Below are 17,500 nucleotides of genomic sequence, written 5' to 3' on the forward strand. Positions count from 1 at the left end.
TGATTGGTTAAGTCCCGAGGGGGACCCCCTTTAGACAAAGTAAAATCTCTAAGTGGCCACTGGGAGTTAAAGGGTTAAATTAAACAATTTTTTTGTACCTCTATTTCTGACTGGTGATTCGGTTATGCTCGGTTGCTCGTCCACTGAGCTAGAGCAGTATTTGGTTCGGGATGGAGGGAACACAATTTAGGCCAAAAGGCGGAGCGAGTGATTGCGCCGGGTATGATTGACCTTTGAACCTTAATCTTCTCGATCAGTTTAGTTTGTGTACAGAAATAATATTCAGTAACACCAGGAGAAAATAAAAACAGACCATCTGGGAAAGAAGGAAAGCATGCTCTTTCCATGGTAAACTGTAGATCCCCGTTATTCAAATTCCGATTGAGCTTGTCCTAGATTACTGCAAACTTTAAAAAGTGCATTTTACTAAGCAACAAGTAATTTGCGCGAGATTTTGTCTTAAATTTTGACTTTTTTTTCGTTTGTATAAAATTATGAAGGGTTTTTTTTTTGGCGGGCAAGATTATTGGTATTTATTTATTCCTGGTCCCAGGGCAACACATCACCGTTTGTTTCTCCAGTTTTATTGCAAAGCCACATTAAAAGTTTCTCAACACTTCTCTCCAACATATCTATATTAATTTCGCTATTTACAACTTTATTTTGAACATTTTTTGAAGACATTTTGAACGGTCACATATCAGGAAATCCTCGTTATTAAAAATTAAAGAAGTCCTTTTTTAAATAATATTAGCTCAAGAACGACATTCGGGACAAAATGATCCATTTTCACCCTGAATTGTCGTTTTCAATAAATTTCACTTATTGTTTTCAAATAACTTCCTTCTGCATTTAATTAACATCCCAGAAAAAAAATTGTTAAACTATTTGTCCAAATCATAATTTCGATTATATATATTTGATTGTTTCCTCAGAAAACTTAAAATTGCCTTCATCAATTGATTACGATGACTCACATTTTAGCCTGTCCGACTGGCGTTTTCGCATTGTGCACAATGAGCGAAACGAATCTCTTTCTCGAGGAGGAGAGATGCGTGATAGGCCCAAGATATCTGTTAAGCGCTATATGACCGCAATATCAAAAATCAAGGTTTGAGGAAACTTTTTCGTCCTCAGATATCACTCTCACAATACGAAATCGCAAATCTTACAGATTCATTTGCATTGATTCATATGCATTTATTTTTTTACTTAAAAAACAAAACCCAAAATCCTCAGTATATCTTATGATATCACTTTTTTGGGTGACAAGTTTACTTTTTGGCGTCATCGGCGCCTGTGGACTCGCTATCAAAAAATAACTTACTTTCAAAATATTTCAACTGTCGTTTCTTTTTGATTGACTGGCACAAAAATAAATAAATTATGCAATCCTCTTCGTTTTTTTGTCGTGTGCGAGTCTCTGAGAGAGACATAAATATATTAAATTAAGCGATTGAATCGAAATAAGCGCAGTTTACACTCTCGAAACATACAATATATTATGAGTTACCAAAATCGTGGAATAAACCCGAGTCATATGCTGAATTTAACGAGCATGTCAATGCAGTAGCTTGAACATTATTTAACAGATTTTTACCATCACCAATGAACAAACTCAACAAAGACGACATCAAAATTCTCTTCAAACACAACTACCTACGTTTTAGGACTTGAACCAGACAAACCAGGCGGAAGCCTGCTGATATATTAACTGTTTACACATTGGCTGTCATAATACTGATCTGCTCTTACCTTGGTTCAAAATACGTGCCTTAAACCAATCATAGCAGATCTGTATTTGTTTCTCAAACCAATCAAATTTAATCGCGACGCTGTGAGTGTTTTCCTGCGCTCAACGCAGGTTGCACTTTGACGACGAAACACCTGTCGCAACCCTGGCAAGAAATAAAAGCTCTGAGTTCCAATTGGTCCATTCAATGACAAAAACACTCCACCGCGATTTTTAATCAACTTGGTTAAATGGAAAGCCATTTAATTGTACGTAATCAAAAATTGCGTCGATTTTTGGCCTACTTTCGTTAACGACCCCCTTTTTGCTTTGCCATTTTTCTTTATACCGACTAGCCATCTGCTATGCTTGTACGACAGATAAGAGTGATACATGTTCGCTTCGTGGACTTCTCGGAAGACACTGTTGAGCGACGCATCTTCCTGTAATAGAAAAAACAACGTAGTTTAACCCTAAAATCACGAACTGACAAAAAAAATTTCAACATAAACGCATTAGAAAACTCGGCAAAAAAAGAAAGCAAAATGGATAAAGAAGTTAAACTTGCGTCGGTGGGGAAGTGAAAGACATTGAAATGAATTCATCAACTGAGTTGTTATAGCGGTAAATTGACCACCATAAAGAAATTCGAAAGCTGACGTTTGAGCTCCGATGAAGGGCGAACAATCGAAACGTCAGCTTCCCCTTAAATACTCGTTTCTTTTTGTTGCATTTTGTTTGAGCCGAACGGCCATCTAGGCGGTTATTTTCAAGGCTTGCGCGCACAATTTTTAAAGAGCGAAGACTACAGGATCGAGATCGCGCGTATTTGTCAAATATAATAGGGAGCTTAAAGGGAACCTCCACTAAAACAACAAAATAGCTTTAAACCACAGAACATAATGTTTACAATTGGAATTGCTCAATCTTTTTCCAATGAAAGCGTGTGTATTCGAGAAAAATAAATTCCAAAAACGCTTATTTTGGTTTTCAAATTTCCCGGGCGCCGCCATCTTGAATAATTTTGACGTAACTTGGTTGCCCTATTGTTCCAGAACAATCGCTCTTTGTATCAGAACAATAGGGCAACCAAGTTACGTCACAATTATTCAAGATGGCGGCGCCCAGGAAATTTGAAAGCCAAAATAAGCGTTTTTGGAATTTATTTTTCTCGAATACAAACGTTTTCATTGGAAAAAGATTGAGCAATTCCAATTGTAAACATTATGTTCTGTAGTTTAAAGTTATTTTGTTGTTTTAGTGGAGGTTCCCTTTAAGCACGCGCGTTTTTGAGAGGCGGACGGCAACCGGAAGTGAGCTGTTTTCCCATTTAACTTGTCTTCACTCAACCACATGAACATTGCCAAGTATCTTTTCTTCATTAGAGATGATTAGTATAAAAATGTGGGAGACACCACTGTCCTGGAACACGAAATGTTCTCTTCCGGTTGCCGTCCGCATCTCAAAAACGCGCAAGCTTAAGCTCCCTATTTGCACGGCATGCGCCTAAGAACAGGTATGGTATGGTATGGTATGGTATGGTATGATACTTACACTTCCTCGAAGCAGTCCCGTGTCGCTTATTGACAAATATCTTTGACTTGATATACCAAGTATCATTAACAAACCAGTACCAACTGAATGGAACTCCAACTGAGCTGTTGATGACAAAACCAGCTTAATTTAAGAAATGAGTGCGTATTATTATTGTCAGACCTCCCACAGGGAGGGCTCCTGGCGTGTTAACAGTCCTGCGTAGGTGGGGTGGGAGGGGGGGGGGGGTATTTCAAATATTGAAGAAATAACGGCACTTAACATTCCCATGAGTCAAATCGCGCTAATAGGCTGTTCGAGACTCAAATGATCACTTAGCTTTTTACCGCAAGCTATTCCGCGTCAGCAAAAACGAGATCAACTCGAAGCAAACATCTTTCAATAATATGAATTATGATGGCCTCTGTAGTTGCTTCCACTCTACTATATTCTGATATGACTTCCACCATTTCAAGACAAATATCATAGCCTGCAGGCCTTTTTTGCTTTCGGTCGAAATTTTCAAGCGGTGTCACGTCAGAACTCTTCTTTAAAACACGCTTGCTTATCAAAATGTGACAAAACACAGAGTCTCACCAAATGGCGAATCCTTGTTCGTGGTGCCATAGACCGTTCCATCTGTATTTATTGTTAAAACATAACCGTTCCTGTTAAACAGTCTTCCTCTTCGTAAATACGCTCCTCTGTTTGTGTATGTTCTTCTGTCCACGCGTGCATTTGTCAACCTTTTGTAAATATTTTGCTCTGATGTGGCGTAGGTCTCTTCTACTTCCGAATCGTCGTCTTCGTGCCCAGACCCCGCCCACTCGCCTCCCTTCGGAAGTGCTCCGTCCCGCAGAGACTCCGAGGGCACTATTGACTGGACTATTAAAACAAATGTCCAGCACACACCATTGGCGAATACAGTCTGAAAGATATGAAGACCTCATTAATAATTATCACATTTAAGGCAAGTTTAATCTGGCTTGCTAGTATATGTCATATCATGTCATTTAAGCTGGTTTCCTTGCGGGCACCTGTACAGAGACCATTTTTATTTTCTAGCGCGCTAAAAGACCTTAATATGATTTAAGACACTGCCCGAAATGAGGCGTTGTTGTTTCAGTTTGCCAATGGTGTCTGCAGCACTCAAACAACTGAATGCGTCTTTTAGGAGTTTTCTTTGGCGTGAAAATGGCATGCCGCTCACCAAATTCGTACGTTACAAGTCTGCCCGTCGTAGGGACTTTTGATCATTCGTTGAGTTCCGGGAGTCGGGACTTTTGACTTTAACCGTCAGAAGAGTGGGTCCACTGACGCCATCTTGGCTGATCGCCATCTGGAATGACCGAGAAAGACTGAAAAATAGTATTACCCAGAAGTCACTAGAAGCAATCCGATTCTCCGCGATTCCACAACGCCATGCGTGAAAGAAAGGTGAGTGAATCTGCTCTATATTTTGTAAGACAAAACTCATCGAATCTTTTTAACAAGGTTGAGATGTAATCCAATAAAAAAGCTTTTGATTCCGTTGTGTTCTGGTGCATACTTTTTGCATATGTTTGAATATTCATCAGTTTTCTTCGTGCAACTTGTGTATACTTGATTGAATTCTATAGGCATAATAAATGAATTTAATTAAATTTACTATTTAGGTTCTTGTTCAGTACGGTGAGAGCCGTAAGGCTCTGGTAGAATTCAAAATTGCTATTGACGACGAAATCTTGGCTCAGAAATTCGAAGACGAATTGCAGGGGTTCGTGGATGTTGACGTTCTGGAACAGGTGGCAGATCGCTCTAAGCTCCGGGTGCTCCTGGAGAGAGGAATTTGCACTTTTTTTTACCCAGGATGACTTCCCTGGGGCCGGGCTTTTGAACAGAAAAACTGATCTGAGTTCAAATCCCCTGCCTATGCCCGGCCTCCCCCCCCCCCCTTCTCCCCAACAGCTTAACATTGATAGGTGCATTATTGAAGATGTTTTTTCCTAATCCTAACCCGGAAAGAGGAATCAAAATAGTCCAATCCTCGAGAGTGGCATTTTTTTTCTGTTTGGTTCAGGGTTGTTTTTCATTGGTGATGCAGGCTGAAACATGATGACAGCCGTTGGCACAGCCACTAGCAGCAGTAACTATTTCCTCAGTAGTAAAATATGCACGTCTTTCTAACAAGTCAAATGTCAAAACAATCACCAAACTTTAATGAAATATATTTAATTGCCTTGCAATCTCAATTAGGGGGTTTGTTGGCTCCTCGTAAGATTGGGAAATTTTAATAGAAAAAATTAGAAAAACAGGAGCCAATATTGATGAATTTATATTGTTCTCTATTATATTTTATCAAGACAGTGCATCGTGACGGCTGTCTGGCTGATTACGACATCAAAAGTGCTTATATTTAATGACTCAGAAATTGGCAAAAAACGTCACAAATAAAGACAGCGACGGCAAAATCGTATTCAAACCAGTCGATCAGGTTCAAAAGCCTTTCAATATCTTAAGTGTGGCTTCTAAACAAAGACAAGTCAGCTGAAATACGTGACGCGAGGGAAATTGTTGAAAACAATCACATAATTAGAAAGGAGCCTTTAAAATTCTTGGCCTCTTATCTGAGTTAAAAAGGGAAGTTGCGGTGAAAAATGCATGCATTGTTGAGAACGTCTTCCGGTGTGAAAAGTCAATACTTCGCAATATTTATTTATCAGGTGTGATAACGTTAACATATAATTTTCTGCTTTGATGAAAATAGAAACCTATATTGATGTTTCAAGACAGTGCTATCGGAGATGGAATAGCCAATTCCTTTCAAATTAGAAAAGGGACAGTGATATTTAGGGCAATTATCGCTTCATTTAAATTGGCCAATAAAAACTGAAACAAACCTGAAAGGTTATACTTTTTTTCAAGTATTTAAGCGCACAAACCTAGGCGGGATACTTAATCATGTGAATAACATTGTATCTCTCCGCGGGATCTTGATTTTCTATTATTATTCGCGCCGGTGGCAAGTGAACATTTTTCCACAAGTTATCACGTCAATTGTAAAGTACAAGAATGACAGGAATGATTGGTGAAATGAACAACTCCATGTCAATTTTCGCCACTACCCGGCCTACGGGTATTCCGCTGTACATCTTCTGGACGTATTTTACAAAGAAAAAAACATGTATTGCAATTAACTGATTTTTCGATCTATTGAAAATACAAAAATCTCAAACTTCCCTTGATTTCGTGGGCTGAGATCTCAAAAAGCAATTATGTACGTGGTTCAGTAACGTTCTGTGAACATGCTCTCGATGTTAAAAACATTTGTAAACCCCTCAAAAGGATTTCATGTAACTACAATATAACTTTGAAAAGTCTTATTTTAATAAAACAGCATATTGATGGCAGAATTATCCGGAAAACGAATTATCAGATCAGGTCTCTCGAATTCATTCTTTCCAATAAACTATATTCAAAACATCAACCACATGGCAACGAATATCTTTCGCACGAGTTAAGATCACAGATCTTGATGGCGTCGTCATAGATATAGTCAAAATCCCTGCTGATTAGATGTTTTTCACGCCTCCTTGTGCCATGAAATTCAAATGATCAAAATGAATAACTGGCATACTAAGCAAAATCGTGGCATGAAGCATAACCTTGCATTGCACGTGGAAATTCACTGCTATTCACAGTAATATTCGACTGAACGCACGTTTTTAAAAAGCAACTAACATTCAAATTTTAACTTCAGCACAGATTTTGTAAAGCCTAAATCTTTAAATGTTGTTCGTCTTGAGACCAAAACGTTATTTAGCAGCAAATTACACTTCCTCGAAAGAATTTCATTCATACGTTTCGTGGGCGCCAATGTTTGTATACAAAACGCTTCGCTTACTATCAATAACATGAGTCGGCGCGACAATGGTAGTGTAAAATTCAAGATGCGATTTTTCAATCTTTTAACTCACTGCAAGCATTAAGAATCTTTCATTCTAAGACAAACTTTTCTGTCTTGATTTGAGACTCGTTTAAGAAAAAGCGAACAAACAATGTCATCTAACAAATAGAAGTTAAACCACTGCCAATGACTCATATCACCTTGCACACGTCAGTTCAACTTCGATTGAGTAAAATCAAAGTTTCAGACGAAACTTGTCAAATCTACACATAAAAATGTGAAACCTCACCTTGTACATACTACAGAGACCCAACTGTGTTTCAAACTTATTCTTCTACGGCAATTTCGAACCCAGACGCCATTTATATAAGCTCATATACCACATGAACCGCGTTGAAAGTGAATCACTCGGAAAACACGTCGGCCAATCGGACAACCCGAAAATAAATTATAGCCTCTTACAGGCTGATTACACATTCGGCGGGAAAGCGTAGGCTAAAAGAATTGTCTTTACTCGCAATCTGAAAAAAATGATGAAAGCTCTGAACTATTTTAATAATCCAATATTTTAAAACAAATCGAAAGGGGTTGGAATGGAAGCGCAAAACCAGCTAAAGAAGTTTGGCGGGATTTTCGCGCCAATCCCGAATAGTGTTTGACGCATGGACAGCGGAGATCCCCAGAATTTGAATAGCTTCATTTAAAATTGACGTTCCATCAACAATCAATTAACTTTCAACATATCCTGTTTGAATTACTCATGATGTCTTCATTTTATCATTGATTCCGTGGGTAGATGGTGTTTCCGTGACTGCGCAACGACTAAACAAATATTTTTAGTTTCGGCTTTTCTTTTTTCAACCCATAATTCTATCTTCGAATCTGGAAAATGTAAAATTCTTGCAATCAGCAGACTAGCGGATCAAAAATTGACACAGAAGTCGAAAAAGATATATCTTTTAAATTAAAATAGTCTGCTTATCGCAACTCTTTGGGACGAAGAATTTCAGGGTATATATATATATCTATATATATAGTAACACTTACGATCACTGTGCTGTCATTAAACAGGATTTCACGCTCATTTACGTAAGACCTGCTCATATATTTGTTCTTTTCATTAGGACACTGAAGCCGGTTTCCACAACAGAGGAAAAGAATAAATTGGTATGGCATTAAGTTTGCCTGAACGAAAAGAAAAAAACGAACAAGAAGTGATAAAGCGAATCCTCGATATTTCATCTAATTTACAACTCAATGAGTGAAAAGCCACGAAAGATATCATATTTACGATGAAGCAATAACTAGTTTTTATTACAAGAAATCCCACGCCTTGTCATGCGAGTACCACCTGTTTATCAGGTCACGAGGACGCCCCCGCGTTCCACATGGTAGCCCGACAGCTTGACGAGGCACATTTCAGGAGCAATCAAACCATCAAGGCGTCATTTACTTCATCCTGGCTGGTTTTAGAAGCGTCACGAATCCTCGTCATTGTTTGCGTTATTGTATACCATGGCATTTCAGTTTGAAAACGGGCAAAATCAACACCACACCAAGTTGAAACTTATCTGAGTGCGAACGGTTTACTTGGTGTACTAAATACCTCCGTAACCCTTACATGCATTTGCATCGATTTAAAAGTCTTTGAATTTAATGAGTCAGTTGACTCAGCTCACCTGATCCGAAAGACTGAACAACTTACTATTTGTTGTAGTGAACGATGCATGGTTCACCTTTTTGAGAGAACATGTCAAACGGTTATTTCTCTTTCACTTAACTGAATTCTCAAACTGAGAAATTGAAATAGCGTGGCAAAATTAAACATCTTGTCGTCTCTCTGTAATACTGGGGTACGACACTACCATTATCCATCGAAACAACATTCAGGCGAAAGTTCGTAAAACTGTTAATGCAGTCCTTATATCAGCGGCAAGATTCATATTGTCCTCAACTATAATATTATCCTTTTCTTATATCAGTAGGGAAATGTATTTCGCCATTGTTCACAAATGCGAAGCCGGATGACGTGAACGCTTCCGGTTTCCGACAAATTTTTACCACACATTTCAGACCGATAAATCTTTAATATGCTCTCAAAACGGGCAAACCCGCTTCCTTTCTCAGTTCATTTGCATAGACACCACAGATGATAACTTATAACTGCGTTAATTTTCCATTTCTCTTTAAAGATAGCCGGAATACGGATCTTCATCTATTCGTCTTTCAATATTCCAAGACTGAAGCCGAACCGAGTCCATCCAATATCCACACCGTGCCACAAAATGGTACACCGAAACAAAATTCAAGATATAAACCAAGGGCCAAGCGAAATGTTTTCAGTGAAACTGACAAATCATTTCTATTTGCGAGCAGTGATTATTCATATTTTAGAGTCTAAAAGCAAAACAAAAACAGCTTCCTTTAAAAAGATTTTAACTTTGTATCCATACAATCAGTATTGTTATTACTATTATATTACAATTTTGAAATTATTTAATTTATCCACAAGGCCTTTAGCAAGTTTACATTAAACGATCTATTGAAAATCTATCTAAAGTGAAGGCTAATTGAGGCTCTGATTTAATGCCAATAAAAAGCGTACAATGCACTGACAATGTGATTTTCGCTGTTACCCACGCTGTTAGCTAGAGCGGTTTTCAATTGAGTGTCGAAAGTGATCAGCGAATTGCTTTGGTTTTGCATTTACTTCACTCAGTGATTGGTTCAAAGTACTCGCGCCTTTTTTTTCAACCAATCAGAAGTGAAACCAAAACCAAATGTGGCTCGCGCGGCTGCTCGCGCGTGCACATTTTTCCGCGCTTTGTGTCAGCTCCGTGTAATTACTTAAGTTTTGATTGGTTTACTGGATTGTCTTCGTCCTTTTTGATTGGCCAAACGAACTACTTAGGTTTTTGTTTTACGACGGTCGATTGAAACTCGCTCTAATCGAATTGCTTTGGTTTTGCATTACTTCACTCGGTGATTGGTTCAAAGTTTCAACCAATCAGAAGTGAAACCAAAACCAATCGTGGCTCGCGCTTGCACATTTTCCCGCGCTTTGTGTCGGCTGCGTCGAACTACTGCGAGTTTAGATTGGTTTCCTGGTTGTCTTTTTGATTGGCCAACACTGGAAATACATCAATCTAATTTGTTTTTAACGTTTGTAATCATCAGATAATATCAATGGTAATGATGACAAAAGCTATACGTTGATGACAATAATAATAATGGGATGATAATGACGATGATGATACGCAAAATACTCAGGGGTCATATCTGTTAATTAGGTTTAATTTGTATTCTATTTGTCGCATTAATATTCGTCATCTCATGTCGTCACGGCGCTAATGTATCCGGCCAGACAAAGAATCGGTGGTCAACTCGGTATCTCAAACTAACCTTCCGGTTATATTCCTTCCCATACCCTTGTGCTAACAGCCATTTCCGATAATGTGACAGTCTCAGCGGAACTGCTCCTCGGCCTTTTCCCCTTCTCCCTTCTCCCAAGGATGCAAAATGGTAAATTTTCGGAATGAAACAATTCCCCAGGGGAAGGCACAGGATATATATTGGGTATACAACCTCGTGCCTTTACTTATAATCTGTTGTGGTCAGTGTAAAATGCAGACTGCAGAAAAAACCAAACCCTTTACGAAGGCTAATCATAGGAATAAACTTCGTCTTAGTCCTAAGGTTAGCATCAGCTAAAGGTTTGGGTTGTTTCCGCAGTCTGCATTTTATTCTTGTGCCTCGTTCACACCAAACCTTAACCATGTTTTGAACATGTTTAGTTAAACACGGTTACAAAGTGTTTTCTTTTTAAATCGTGAATACTGATTTTTGTCGACTATAAATTTAACACAGGTCAAAGAATGTATTGAAATTCACTTCAATCTCATGTAAAAGCCAGTCCTACATTTTTCTGTGACTGGTTTTCACTTTGTTAAACCCACTTTAATTAAACATGTCTTGTTGGTGTGAATGGGGTATTAGTCTGCATCTTACTCCTAGTTACCCCGAGTCTCTTTCGATCTTCCCAGATATCGATAGACAAGTGAGAATCCGCCAGCTGCCTCGACATTCTTTGATTTAACGCTCATCCAAAGACATGGATGAATCAGTTTAGTTTCGTCTTGTCAAACCTGTTTTTTAATTTTTGCGCATGATCAATCGCCACGCGTCATCAATATTTCTTTAAATTTTTAACTGTCTAAATTCCCATGAGTATTTCTTCCATATGTCGGTTACAGAAACTAGTCTGCCAGATCGAAACCTATCAATTTTTCAGTAAATAATGAAATGGCAATTTAAAAGTATGAACTATCTTGGGATTCCAAGGTAATTATTCCTTTGTTCTCGTGTGTTTGCCAGAGTTGTTCGAAAATATCCGGACTGTTCGTTTTCGTTTCGTTCGGTTACTGGTCACGCGAGACTGACACCCAAGAACATTTGAATTTTTAACGAATGCTCAATAAGAAATGTCGAGGCGGCTGACAAAGTCTTCTCAGTCCTCATCCCGACTTATCTAGGAAAATCGAAGAAGATTCTGCTCGCAGGGTTACCCAGCCCTAGTCTGCGGTCTTCGTTTTACAATCACCGTAATTTTTGGCCTTTTGTTCCTGAATTGAAGTCTTGAACCCGTTTTAAACGTCGCATTTTACATGTGCCGAATCTAATGCAAATGAGAAAAATCTGAACGCGCCTTATTGATGTACTCATATAGTTACAGATTTGCATTATTATTATTATTATTATTATTATTATTATTATTATTATTATTACCAATCAAAAGAAGTCTATTGAACGTTTTTCTAATACAAACATTTTCTTTTAGCCACCGACCACATGAAATGACAACCAAGATACTTGCGACACCGTCAAAACGAAGGTATAACAGGTTTACAAATTAAGCAAAAATGCAAGAAGGGAAGGCAGCAGTGTTATCTCTCCCCGCTCGTCTGATCTAGAACCCAGACTCCCTCTCTCTTTTCCCACCTTGTCGCCACACATGTAAGTCATTGACAAGTGAGCCCAGACGTGCATGAAACAGTGCAATAGACCGAGACGCAATAGGGCGTGCATTAAAGCAACTATCCAATTTAGCCTTAGCACAAACTATGACGCACAATGAGAGTTTGATTCCCTTGAATTGTAGTCTAGTTTTCTTAAATTAAAACCCACAACATGAAGCCACAACAAGTAACTAGAACCCGCAACATGTCTGCATCCAAAAACCACGAGTTTTGATTCAATATCAAAACTGAAAGTCGACGAGTGACTGTGTTGCTCTAAGCGACAATATCAAGTTTGTTTATCAGTGGTTAGTCAGCAACATCCGAATCAATCTCTGACTTTCGGAAAGGACAATGAATTCGGCATAAAAAGGACAAAAAAAATTACTAGAAAATAGAATCCAATCTTTACTGAGGTTCCCTATAAGGTACTCAAGTCGAAAATGGGATAGGCCAAAGTCTTCGAGCTTTGTTAATGTCTAGAATTCAGTAACGTTATGGAAATTGGGGCAAAAAAATATGTTGATCGATACAAATGTGGGAATATTACATAATGATCTTACAAATTATGTTAAAGATCTTTTTGGTTTCTTCTTTTATTATTTTTGTGCATTTCGTGCCGGCCAGTTTGTTGAGTGATTAGTTCGTCCTAGGAAAGCGGAGAGGATAAACAAACCGCACATCAAGTGTTTGCATCTGAGGGTTTTTAAATTTCGAAAGATCACCGATGAACGTGAATGTTAATTTTCATTTGGTAATCTATAAATACAGTGTAATAAAGAGTTAACCAAAATCGAGAGTCACGTAAAGGGATTTTTTTTTTTTTCAAAAGAAAAAACGGAAAAAGTCGTGTAATGTGGGCGTGGTGAAGTGTTAGAGATCGTTTTCAAATTGACGAAAATAAAAAGAATTAGAAGCGCCAAACAAGAATATACGACTTCAATTTAGAACACTTTCGCATAATACCACCTTTTCGATTAATCTTTCTGCTAAACAGCAACACTGTGACTTGTAAGTCAGTTTAGAAACTGCCTCGAGTAGGACATCAAATTGACTGTCGAAAGCACCTTAAAACTCTTTAAGTCTCTCCTGGTTTATAAAGATTTAATGGCGCACGACTTCCTCGAAAAGGTGTCATTATACGCCCGTCATCAGTAAATATAATCAATGTAACTACATAATGGAAACTTACCCTCAACATCCCTTTGAAAACATGTGCTGGTAAAATAAATGATGTTGGCTAAATTTGTTGTCCACTTCTTTTAGGAGAAATGTAGACTCGGAAAAAATATCCGAGTCCCAGATGGGATTTGAACCCACGACCCTCCGTGATCTGGTCGGATGCTCTAACCACTGAGCTACTGGAGACTCTATGGTGTGCAAGGGTCAATTTGTGGGTCTCGACTGGAACCGCATCGCGCGGCTACACAGCCAAGTATTGACTAGCATATTTGAAACTCACTAACAGCATCGCGCTGTCACATTAATGCATATCAAGATCCAGTTGCATATCAAGATCCAGTAGCTCAGTCGTTAGAGTATCCGACTAGATCACGGAGGGTCGTGGGTTCAAATCCCATCTGGGACTCGGATATTTTTTCCGAGTCTACATTTCTCCCCACTTCTTTTGTCTCTCAAAACCTGGACTTCGAAAAAAACCTCTGGGCTCATTTAAAACCGGGTAAAAGAGAACAGCTAAGTGCTAAATATTAAATTGAACTATTTTATTTGCCCATCACAGCAAATCTCTGTGATGATGCATGCAACCGTGATTGTTCGAAAAGGCATAATGTGCGTTGGTCAACGGAGTACATATTTGCCTTATTTGGAAGATTGTGGATTGGGGCGATTGGGGCAGCGTAAGACTTGTAAACCGCTGACAATTTTCGCGTGCTCAGATACACACATTTTTCATTCCACCAAGGAGGTTTAGTCGAATCGGGTCAGACTAACGTGAGAAGTTTAACCTACGATCTGAAATTACTGCTCGGCCAGTTTCAAGAGAGCTTTTAAATTATATAATTACCGAAGAGACGTAGTTTTGCGACAATGAGGCGAGGATGTTGGAAAATCGGAACGCTTCTTTTTGTCAATAGAGCTTATTACCGATTGGAGAGAGACATCTGCCGACCCAATCACAATGAAACATTTGTACCTAGTTAAGTATACCGTAACATTTGACTGCAAAGAAACACTCAAATAAACGAACAAAATTAATGCTTGGCGGCTCTTTCCGGTGAATACGTTTCACAAAACAATGGAGAGGTATCCAATCGATGGATTAGGTCGACAAATCCTGAAAATTAAACGAATTTGTTACATCATAAATCCGATAAAAGGTGAACATTGGTTGTTTTTTACTAGACGATAACTTGAACTTGCAGAAAAAAACCCGAAAGAGTATAAAAATTTTATCGTTTCATGAAGGAAGACTTAAAATAACACAATGGATTACGACGAAACGTCTCAAGAAGTTGCCACAACCATCGCCATGATCAAATCCATGACAACTACTTCGAGAAGACGTTCAAGTAGGATATTAAAATCTCCGATGCTGCCACAGATAAACAAAAACAAGCGAGGAAGCAACTCAAACGTCTTGCCAACAGCAAGTAACAAGATTGTTGTCGATTCGTCGAAACCACAGTGGTCTGTCAATACTCGTTCAACAAGAGGCGTTACTTTGGCAAGTATCGAGTTTAAACGGCGGCTAGAAAAAAGGAGATCCAAACCCGAATATGATTTGGAATCGACGGCTGATCGCAGAAAAAGTCCGAGTGCCACAGAACAAGCAAAGATAAAGGGAAAGGAAAGACAGGAAATTCCCGTCTTGAGATCAGTTTTCGACCCGAGCGAAATTAAAAGTGATAACTTATACGACAACCTAATCCCTCGAAGATGTTCGACACCTTTCACAAAACGCAACCACAAGAAAAACGGTAAATTAGGAGCGAAACCCACGGGAACAAATGGAAATCAATTAATACTACCAATGGTGTCAGTTATGAAAATAACGCCTAAAAATCGACCGTCACTTCCTCTAAGAACCAAGACGAACATTAACGGTTTAAAGTAATTGAGTTGACAGGTTGTTCACTGTTAATTTGTGTTTTGAGAATTACGTTTCTCGTCCGGCTCAAAATTCTCTGACGGATGTACGACTGTTATGCAATAATTTGCTTTTCTCTGTGTAACAACTTGTACCTAAATTCATTGACTTTTAACGATATAGCAAAGACAACTTAAATGTTGATATTGATGTTAACATAAACATAACACCTGTGAGATGTTGGCATTAGCAAATGAATTACATTTGAAATCAGGATCATGTCTATCGGGACTAAATAAACAAAATACCACATGATATACTTGGTTCGATGGAAGCCATATAAGCTACAAACAACCCCCTAAGCAAAGTCAGAACAAACGGAAATGCAGAATTGATTTCTTCAATGAAAGTCACGGTTAAGGGTTAAGAAAGGAAAAGGAAAGGAAATGAACTTTATTTAAATGTGTAGTTTTCAAGCGCTGGAGCACTAATTGGGGACGCTGTAAACTCAAATTAACAATTAACACAAATCAAATCAAATGTTGGTTTTTGAGGAGAGGGGAAAACCGGAGTACCCGAAGAAAATCTCTCGGTGCAGAGTAGCCGGAGAACTAACAAACTCAACCCACATATGACGCCGAGTCTGGAAATCGAACCCGGGCCACATTGGTGGGAGGCGAGTGCTGTCAAAACTGCGTCATCCGTACAGGTTTCCCTCAGCTCTGGTCACAAAGAGTTAAAAAATCATCAGTTTTGGCATAAAATGAGCAGCTGTTAAATCGAAAATTCTTCGTATGGGAAACTTAAGGCAACTTGGTCTTGTAATCAAACTTCTTCAGTTGATTTATTTACATGAAATATCTAGAAAACAAAACAGACAAATATGACCGCACTTCCCATTTTAGCAGTCATTAAGGGTGCGTTCGATTGACCATGCATATTTCGGAATAGGAATACATGGAATAGAAGTTAGAAATCCTTCGTTTTTACGGAGATTCACATTAAAATTGTCAAACACCTGCTAAAATGCTATTTTAAACATATCTTTATTATCCTTGTTGCTTCAAAACGCCAGACATACCGTTTTAAATCATGACTCCACGTATTCTTATTCCGCAATAGGGTCAATCGAACGCACCCTAAATAAAATTTAGACCGTATTTCCTCGATTATTTCGGAATCAATGCTTGCAACTGTTTTTCAGAACAAGATGAAACGTAAATGCACCAGAAGTTTAAGAGATGCATGCGTGTACTTTAGAACGTTTCATAGATTGTTTTCACTGATTTTTTAATTGCCCTGAATTTTATGGCATGGGTTTAATGTGTATCTTAAATAAGTGCGTTTGTAAACTAAAGACTACAGCGACCACATATAAAAACAGATCACCGAGTTAAAAGAAAATCAGTTTAAAACAGAGTATCAGAGGATAAACTATGGGAATCACCTGCGAGAAAGAATCGAAATTCAAACTAAGGTCAGCCGGCTATTTACATTTTCATCAGAACGTTTAGGACGTAGCACCTAAAATTGCCCACATTCATTTGATACAACACGAGTTTCTAGCTCTTCACGGTACTATGAAAGAAACTAATTTTAAGCACATTAGTCTGGGAGAACCACTCTCTTAATGGTCTGGAATAAAATATAAACGATTTGCAATCGTCGTTTGGTGACATGATTTTCTTTTTAATTGATAAATAACATTTACAGTCGCATTTGTATTAAGTTAAAATGCAAACGTTAATCACACAGGCGAAATTTTAGCGGCAAACAAATGTCTTCAGTCACCTTTGGCGGCAGGCTCCTTTGCTTTCCGAAATTTGGAAAAATTGTCAGCCCCACCCAAGTACATCGGCGTCTGTGATGTCTTCTTTTATTTTGAAATTTTGGAAAAAGCGCAAATGAGGGGTCGCGTTGGAAAAAAGGCGACAGGTTTTAGTCCCAAGAGTAAACACGTTTTTGCAAAATCGTCTCTAATGCGAGCAATGTCTTATTTCCATCAAAAGATTGAGGATTTTAAACCTTAAAATGCTCACAACTGATACAACACGAGCTTCAAAAACTCAATTTTCAGCTGTTCACAATCCTATGAAAGAAGCAATTTGTAAGTACATTAGTCTAGGAGTACCTACAATCTTGTATCAAAGTTCTGAGTGAGAAGCGGTCTCTTTGACAATAAAAACCCAAAATTGGAGAGAAATGCATATACATAAAACCAATAAATTGCCTTCGAAAAGAAACTTACATCACACGTGAACGAACACCTGTTCATAAGCGATCCG

At 38.4% G+C, this 17,500-nt stretch overlaps 1 protein-coding gene across 2 annotated transcripts; it reads right to left on the reverse strand.

Annotated features, from left to right (window-relative positions):
- Nucleotides 1–505: 505 nt before the first annotated feature.
- Nucleotides 506–13,489, reverse strand: LOC138004441 (fibroblast growth factor 1-like). 2 transcript variants are annotated; one of them, XM_068850954.1, is made up of 4 exons: nucleotides 13,359–13,489; nucleotides 3,863–4,193; nucleotides 3,287–3,390; nucleotides 506–2,175 (listed from the first exon to the last, which is right to left on the reverse strand). In XM_068850954.1, the coding sequence occupies exons 1-4, from the start codon at nucleotides 13,365–13,367 to the stop codon at nucleotides 1,996–1,998; spliced, it is 624 nt and encodes a 207-aa protein (XP_068707055.1). In that variant the 5' UTR covers nucleotides 13,368–13,489; the 3' UTR covers nucleotides 506–1,995. The 2 variants fall into 2 exon arrangements, with proteins under 2 accessions (XP_068707055.1, XP_068707054.1); XM_068850953.1 differs by lacking the exon at nucleotides 13,359–13,489 and adding an exon at nucleotides 7,441–7,659 and having other exon boundaries at nucleotides 513–2,175.
- Nucleotides 13,490–17,500: the final 4,011 nt, after the last annotated feature.

The sequence above is a fragment of the Montipora foliosa genome, chromosome 5 (genome assembly GCF_036669935.1).
Source record: "Montipora foliosa isolate CH-2021 chromosome 5, ASM3666993v2, whole genome shotgun sequence".
Lineage (NCBI taxonomy): Eukaryota > Metazoa > Cnidaria > Anthozoa > Scleractinia > Acroporidae > Montipora > Montipora foliosa.